Below are 7,856 nucleotides of genomic sequence, written 5' to 3'. Positions count from 1 at the left end.
TGTGTCTGTGGAACAACGTGACAACGAAGAGCTCAGCCATTGATTGTTGGAGGTGGAGTTATTTGATACTTACACACAATACAGACATGAACACTTTGTTTATTCTCTGACTGTGATGCTATATTTGTTTTGCTTGGGAATTCTGCAACACACTGCAATACACTCTTTTAATGATATTGAATTCTTGCACTGGGAATGAGGTGACAAAAATTGATAGAAAACCTTTTAATCAGGTAGAAAAGATAATAATCAGGGCATTTCAAAAACAAACGTTTGTGGAATTTGCACTCGTGACGTCAGTCGTTGAAATCCATGACTAACGTCCAGGAGTACACCTTATCTATTTAGTTTCAAGCTTCAGGTTTATTTGTTGGACTAGAAAATCAGGTCAGCTCAGAGCAGTCGTTGCAGTACTAGACAAAAATAAGCTAAAGAAATATACATTTTTAAGTAAAAAACTGGATATAAATAAAATATAACAAAATAAAATGTGAAAAATATTTGTGGACTGTCTAAAGTATTGTAGTGCACTAAACACTGTATAAATGGGAAAAGGCTGTGTCAAGTATTGGAGAAGTATCCTGGTATAAGTGTACTATAGACCACTTCACATGGGTCAGAGCTGTGGTAGTTGGACTCCACTTTGGCCCTGTAGTTCTTCTAAGCATCTCTAATTGCTGGCTGCTTTGTAGGCATCAGGGTCCTCAGAGTTGAAGGCGTTCGTCAGCGGTTTGAGTTTAGCATGAATCTCATTAAATCATCATCATTAAATCATTAAAACCTACTTATTTTACCAAACACGAATGCAAATATTTTACAAGTATCCACCCAATGTACTGTGCAAACCCACTCACAAACAGATGACATGTAACAAGTACAAAATTTGGGAAATTCCCCTTTTATTTCAAAGCTCCATGCAGCAGATCTTGTCCTGTGTGGAAACCCCATAATGACATAATAAGACAAACAAACAACAGAAACTGTAGCAATACTGGAAACAGAAAGTGATGCAAAAATTTACCTCATGTTTTTCATGGAAATGTGGGTTTATATGACCCAAAAAGACAGTTTATTACCTGTACATATTAACAACATGCTAGCAAAAGGTGACCCACCTGCCTGTGAGTTTGATTTCAACTCAGCCTCTGACTGAGGTCTGTACTCACCAGTCTCTCTAGTATCTCTCCCTAGTCTAATCTCTCATCTTGAGGTTTATGCTTGAAACATTTTCAGCTCACAGTATTACATAAAGTGACATGTAATCATGTCTTCATATTGACTTTGGCCGTAGGTGTGAATGGTTGTTTGTCTCTATGTGCCCTGTGATGAACTAGCGACTTGTCCAGGGTGTACCCCAACTCTTGCCCAAAGTCAGCTAGGATAGGCTCCAACCCCACCATCTAATCATGTTGATTTCTAAGGCTAGTTAAAACTAAAGATCCTGACCTTTGGCTTTTGAGCCCTTTGTCTCGAGAACAAAGGCATGCAAGAACAGAAAGAAGCAACCTTGACCAGTGGGGTTGCATGTTCCAAACGAACCTTTGTCTTTGTACGCAAGTATTAAGTATGAAAATACTGTAAGAGATTTTTGTCTCATTCCTCATTGTCAGAGGGGGATTGTAACATTTTACAGTTTCCTTTGCAGAGGTCTCCTCCAGATTGATTTATCTGGATACTTCCCTGTCCCATATCTCAGGTAAATCAATCTGGAGTAAACCCGGCCGCAGACCCAGAACACAGGAGGGATTATACTCTATCAGACATGATGGCTCAGACAGGAAAGGTGTCTGGGCTCCCTCCAGTCCTGGACCAGTATAAACAGCAGAGAAGATGGATAGAAAAAAAGTGCAGACACCATCACAAAGGTGTAATCCCCAAACTCATGAGAATTTATTGATAGGGACTTTTAACATTTGCAGCAAATTTCACCCAGTAACTGTCAAGATATTTCACTCATAACCAAAGATGTCAGACTCATGAGAGTACAAGAGTCAGGGTGTCACAAAAGTCATTGATTCATTAACATCTGATTTATGGCAACTCATCTCATAATGCTGTTGTAGTGTTGTGGGTATGGCAAATAAAATAGCATTTGTGTGTGCCTGTGTTTGCACGTGTGGTTTATACCCTATATTAGGTCATGCTGCCAAACGGAAGCAACCATAACCACATCAGTGTTTTATCTGCAGATATTCTTCCGCTGTAAAACCTAAGCAGAAGAACTGTCTTTTTCTCAGATGTCCGCACTGACAGGCACAGACGAATAAACTCTGCTGGTACTTCATCTTCTCTTCTTTGCACATTTTCTGCTTTAATGCAGAGATTTAAATGTACAATTTAGATCAACCAGAAAGATGAGTGACCAAAGTGGAGTAGAAGCAACTTCATCTGTCAATCAGTCATCAGATACAAACCGGACCATGGACAGTTCGACTAACTGTGATCACGTTGACTCCTCAGGCTACCCCTTTTTCATGGTGGTCTACAGTCTGATCTTTCTGGTAAGTTTCAAAAATACTGATCACCAACTAACTATTAATAATAAAAGATGGCACAACCTTTAAAGACTCTAGCAGACATTTAACTAGCTCTGAGTTAGAAGTCACCATCCTCCAGAAATAGCACGATGGTTGTTTTTTGGTGGTACAGAGTGTAGTGAAAGCTGAATGTATCGTGGCCTTTTTTACATTACATTACATTACATTGCATTTAGCAGATGCTTTTATCCAAAGCGACTTACAGAGGAGGACATAAGCTGAGAAAGGTGTAAAGGAGCACAGGGTAGTTGTTAGTTTTGTTAGGCAGGGAAGCAGTCTTGAAATAGAAAGGTTTTTTAAAGGTAGAAAGGGATGTTGCTGTTCTTGCTCTTTTTCAATCTGAAGCTCTCAACGTTTTACCATTTTGAATAGGAATGAGGAATTTCAAACTGAATTCAACTTTTTATGCCCAAATTTGAGCCGGCTCACTAGACTTCTTTGAAAATTCATGGATAACGAATAATAATTATATTTTAGCATTAAAAATATAATTTTAGTTAAAACATACTGGTGTATTAACCATTACAAAAACATGTAAATGAGCCAATGCTGTTAATTTAGGGCAGCTGTGGCATAAACTTTACATTGGGTGGTGGTCAAATGATAGTTACTGTTGGATGTTTGCATGAACAAAAAAGTTGTTTAACTTGAAACCAATGTGGAGGATGCATGTAACACAGAAGCTGTGCAGGTTTTACTTCCTCAAACTAAAGTGACTCATCTACAGTTACTTAAAATGCATTTAAATCCCAGAAATTAAATTGGGCATAATGTTGTGAATTGTTGTAAACCTCCATCCTCACCTGGTCTTCTCTGCAGGTGGGTTTACTCCTCAATGGATATATCATGAAGTTTTACTTCTGCAGTGCTGGGCGGCAGGCATCCAGTAGCATTAGGGTCTACCTGAAGAACTTATCAGCCGCTGATTTCCTGCTCTGCCTCTGTCTCCCCATCCGCATCACAAACTACGCCGACAACTCCCCCACCAGCCGCCTGATCAACTGTAACTTTGGCTCTGTTGTCCTCTTCCTCAACATGAACGCCAGCATCCTGTTCATGGGCTACATTGCTGCTAACAGGTAGGTTAGGCTGGCAATGTGGCATTTTGGTTACACAGAGCTGTAGATCTCTTGATGCATTGAACAGACTCATTCTAACTGTGACTGCCTCTACCCTCTCCAGGTATCTGAAGATTGTCCGAGGAACTTTAGAAACTCACATCCTGCAGACCGCGCAGGCTGCCCGCATCATCTCCTCCTTCACCTGGGTTTTCCTCCTGGCCCTGTCGACTGCCTATGTCGTCTTGTCATTCGAAACGCAGAAAGCTTTGACCGCTGTCCCAGTGAACTGTGAAGCCTTACATAGCCAAAAGCTCATCGTGCTCTACAAAATCCTACACACCTGTTCCACCGTCGGCTTCCTGTTTGTCCTTATCTCCTTGGTCTTCTTCTACTACAGCACCTCCCACAGGGTGTTACAGGCGAAGCAGAGTGAGCCGGTGTCCTCCAGCTCCAAGAAGCTTGCAAAGTCACGCAGAACCATGTTAGTGCTGGTCTGTGTCTTCTGCTTTTGCTTTGTTCCCTACCACCTGGTTCGTCTTCCCAGCGCTTTCCTGCAGAGGGACTGTTCATGGAGCAATGTTTTGTACCTCCTGAGGGAGGTGACTGTCATAGTGTCAGTGCTCAACATCTGCCTGGACCCACTCATCTACTTCATCTCCAGCAAAGCGCTCAGGAGGAAGCTTAGCCAGAGAGGGGTGTCTGGAAACCGATAATTACTGCATATAACATTTACACTGCCAGTAATGTGTACCTGTATCTGTATCTCATGTCTGAGTGTCTGTTTGCTATTTAAATAATAAATAGCTACTTAAATTATCTGTTACAGAGATGCATTATTTTATTTTTGAATGTAACTATTCCTCACTTCCTAGCTAAGGTAAGGTCACATGTCTTTGCATTGGTGTGGTTTATTTCCTTATATGTGGTGATTCTGCAAAACTGAGGCAATCATAACCACATCAGTGTTTTATCTGCAGACATTCTTCCACCATAAAACCTAAGCAGAGGAAGCTTTATAAGGACAGCTAGCTGTTAAGCGTGTTCGTTATTTTGCAAGTAAGGAGAACTCAAGGTTGGAAGTCCGTTTAAAAAAATGTATTTGAGCATTGAAGAATTAAAAGCACATGTACATGGACTCTATTTGCTCTGGAAACCACAGTTCACTGACTCAATGTCCTAAAAAGAAGTCCCTAACTTACAGGTAAACAAAGTATTTATATGGAAATATGCTACTATCTTATTGGTCTAAAGGTGACGAAGGGGAGGAGCCATGGTTTAAACTTAGCTCCCCCCTGATTGGTCCATCTCGATGTCCGTCCTCTGCTCCGGTCTCCAATCGGAAGAGGTCAGCAACCTGGGGAGAAACAGCCTTACACTTCCTCTCCTGACTGTTGTGTAACCTCCTTTCACATTAAGAGCATACTATTATATTACACCCTGGGTGTGTAACCAAGTATGCCCTTAATGTGCCAACAATTATTATGTGAGTGGGCACATCATAACACTTATGATAAGTAATATAACAACACTCATTGTTTTCTGATAAAATGCAGCACTTGTATTACTGGTGAAATATTTAATCCTAACAATAGAAAGACAGAAAAAGTCTTTCTATTGGACATCCACACTGATATCTATTTTGCTGTTAAGTCATCAGTTCATCACAGGGCTGACACATAGAAACAAAGAACCTTCATGGTGGTCTTTGGACTGAGTACCCAGAGAGATCACACATACATGGTGAGAACATGCAAACTCCACACACCAGGACATATACATATCACCATATCACATCAGACTACATCCAGAAGACATTAAAGCTTTTAAAAACATCTTGCTCAGTGATATTATGAATTAAATACGTTGATTTTTTTATGATGGAAGTAGCTAAAGACTGAGCCATCTTGCTTCCTCCTCATCTCTGTTGAGAGTTGTACATGCACAGTACAGATCGGGCAGTGACGGGGAGCATGTGTTTGCAACCTTGTTGTGGCACTAGAGGAAACCTCATTAAGACTCATCGAAACGTTGAGATATTTTACTGTGTAGGAGGAAACCTTTGACCTGTTGTGTCAGGCGATCACCAAGGTCATAGGATTCATCCTCATTAATGTCGTGGACCGCCTGACCACCACCACTATCCAAATAACAACTATTATACACTATACCAGTGTCAGTGTTCTCTGTGGTTTAATTTAAAAGCCCTGTACTTGAGAGACTGGATATGCCAGATCCAGTTGTCTCTTTCTGGATATTTTGGTGCTTGTGTGTAAGCAGAGAAACAGAATTACCTGTATTCTCCTCGTCTCTCTCCTCCTCTGATCTCCCCACTAGAGGAGAGGAGTCAGTAGCTGTTTGACTTTAACTGCACAGTTATTGATGGCTCATCTCGAACACAGAGAGGAAATCAAACCCAGAGCCTTTTGAATGATGAACTAAGAAAAGGCCAACGATGCTCCATCTGTCTTCCATTCTCATATCTCTCTCTCTCTCTTTCCCTTTCTCACTCTCGCACTGTGTTTTACCCTTAATCTCAATATCTGTGTCGGGCTCAGTTCAAAAGAAAAAAGGAGGAGAGAGACGTGTAACTGCTGGTTTTCTGCCAGGTTTTGCTCCTGTCGACATATAATCCATGTTAATAAATTGCTCTTGAGGTCATCACAATGTAGCCCGGGGGGGAGAAATAGGAGAGATAGAAAGGCAGGCAGAAAATAGGTTTCTGTGCGAGAGAGAGAGAGAGAGAGAGAGAGAGAGAGAGAGAGAGAGAGCTTTGAACAGCAGCCTGACTGTTAACCCTGTTTATATTTTTGGCAATGTGTATATTTTGGATTTTGTGAATCTTGAATATCTATTGAACGTTTATATTTGGACTCTTGATATTTGTACACCTTCCCACTTTGTACTGCAACTGCTGCACAAAGAAAATCCCTTGGGATGAATAAACTTATCTCATCTTGTGTTGATACAATATGTGGCCAAAACTATGTGGACACATGAACAGTTCACCCACATGTCTCATTCTAAAACACCACAGGCATTAATCTGACAGCATCTACTCATATAAGAAGGGTTTCCACCACATTTCTGAACCTGGCTGCAGAGATTTAGTTGGTGAGGTCGAGTACGGGTGTTCAGTAATGAGGCCCGGCTTGCAAATCTGTGGTCCAGTTCATCCCAAAGCTGTTAGATGGAGGGTTGAGGTCAGGGCTCTCTCTGTGCAGGACAGTCCATAACAAACTGGAAAAAAAACGTAAGATTTAATGACATCTAGAGGTGAAGTTGCAGATTGCAACCAACTGAATACATCTCCCCCTCACTTCCGGGTATGTAGGAGAAACCACAGCGGCCATGAAACAAAACGAAATAACGTGAACGGCTAGAGTCAGTGTTTGGTGTGTCTATTTTGGGTTATTGTAGAAACCTTGAATCAGAGATGAGGACCCACTCCCCCTTTATATTTCTCATTTGTGCTAATGCTAAATGCTAAATCCCGCTAAATCACACACACTGGGCCTTTAATGCGATAACCCTACTTAAAACTCTGCTTAGTAGAAACTAACTAACTATAAGCCATACAAGCCATTTTTAAGGGCACTCACCTATCAATCAAAGCAGCCACACTGTTAATTATGCATAACCTTGAGCTTTAACATCATTTTACAGTTGTCATGCACGTGGAAATTAGCTATAGAGACCAAAATCATTGTTTGCACCAGGCTGTAAACATGTTTATTTCTGCTGTAAAGTTTAATAATATGGGGAATAATGGTAGATTGACTCGTTCTGTAGCCAGCCTCAAGTGGACGTTTGAGGAACTGCAGTTTTTGGTACTTCTGCATTGGCTTCACTTCACAGCCACAGAGGTTGCCACTTGGGTAAAATATAAAAAATTCCAAGACCAGATGTGCGTAACATCGATTTTGCACAAATAGTGTATAATGTAGTGTTTTATATTATTCTATAATTAATTAATTAATTAGAATTTTATCACATTTGCATATTATTTTAAAGGACTTTAAAGTTTGTGTCTAAATGTGTATATGTGTGTACTACACTCAAGGTCAGAATTTGTCACAGTGACCATATGTTCACTGTTTTTAGCCTCTTTGGTGCCAAAACCCAAGGGCTGAAAATAGCCGACATGTTGCACATTTGGTTAGTACAGTTATGAATGAGCAGCTATTTTTGTTTCCACACAAACCAACACAGATGAGCACACATTAACAGATGTTATCAATGAAACAATAGGAGAAACCCT

The 7,856-nt window shown here is 40.6% G+C and overlaps 1 protein-coding gene across 1 annotated transcript; it reads left to right on the top strand.

Annotated features, from left to right (window-relative positions):
• The first annotated feature begins 2,259 nt into the window (after nt 1–2,259).
• On the top strand, nt 2,260–4,311 carry LOC109136918 (P2Y purinoceptor 14). Its single transcript, XM_027282644.1, has 3 exons — nt 2,260–2,501; nt 3,357–3,616; nt 3,720–4,311. Exons 1-3 carry the CDS (start codon nt 2,355–2,357, stop codon nt 4,309–4,311), a joined length of 999 nt encoding a protein of 332 aa, XP_027138445.1. The 5' UTR covers nt 2,260–2,354.
• Nucleotides 4,312–7,856: the final 3,545 nt, after the last annotated feature.

This window comes from Larimichthys crocea, chromosome X (assembly GCF_000972845.2).
Source record: "Larimichthys crocea isolate SSNF chromosome X, L_crocea_2.0, whole genome shotgun sequence".
Taxonomy (NCBI): domain Eukaryota; kingdom Metazoa; phylum Chordata; class Actinopteri; family Sciaenidae; genus Larimichthys; species Larimichthys crocea.
This window is presented reverse-complemented; position numbering and strand designations above follow the sequence as displayed.

Coding starts and splice junctions, on each gene's coding strand:
- LOC109136918 (XM_027282644.1), top strand. CDS start 2,355: ATGAGTGACCAAAGTGGAGTAGAAGCAACTTCATCTGTCAATCAGTCA. Junction 2,502..3,356: donor TCTACAGTCTGATCTTTCTG/GTAAGTTTCAAA, acceptor TCTTCTCTGCAG/GTGGGTTTACTCCTCAATGG. Junction 3,617..3,719: donor GGCTACATTGCTGCTAACAG/GTAGGTTAGGCT, acceptor TACCCTCTCCAG/GTATCTGAAGATTGTCCGAG.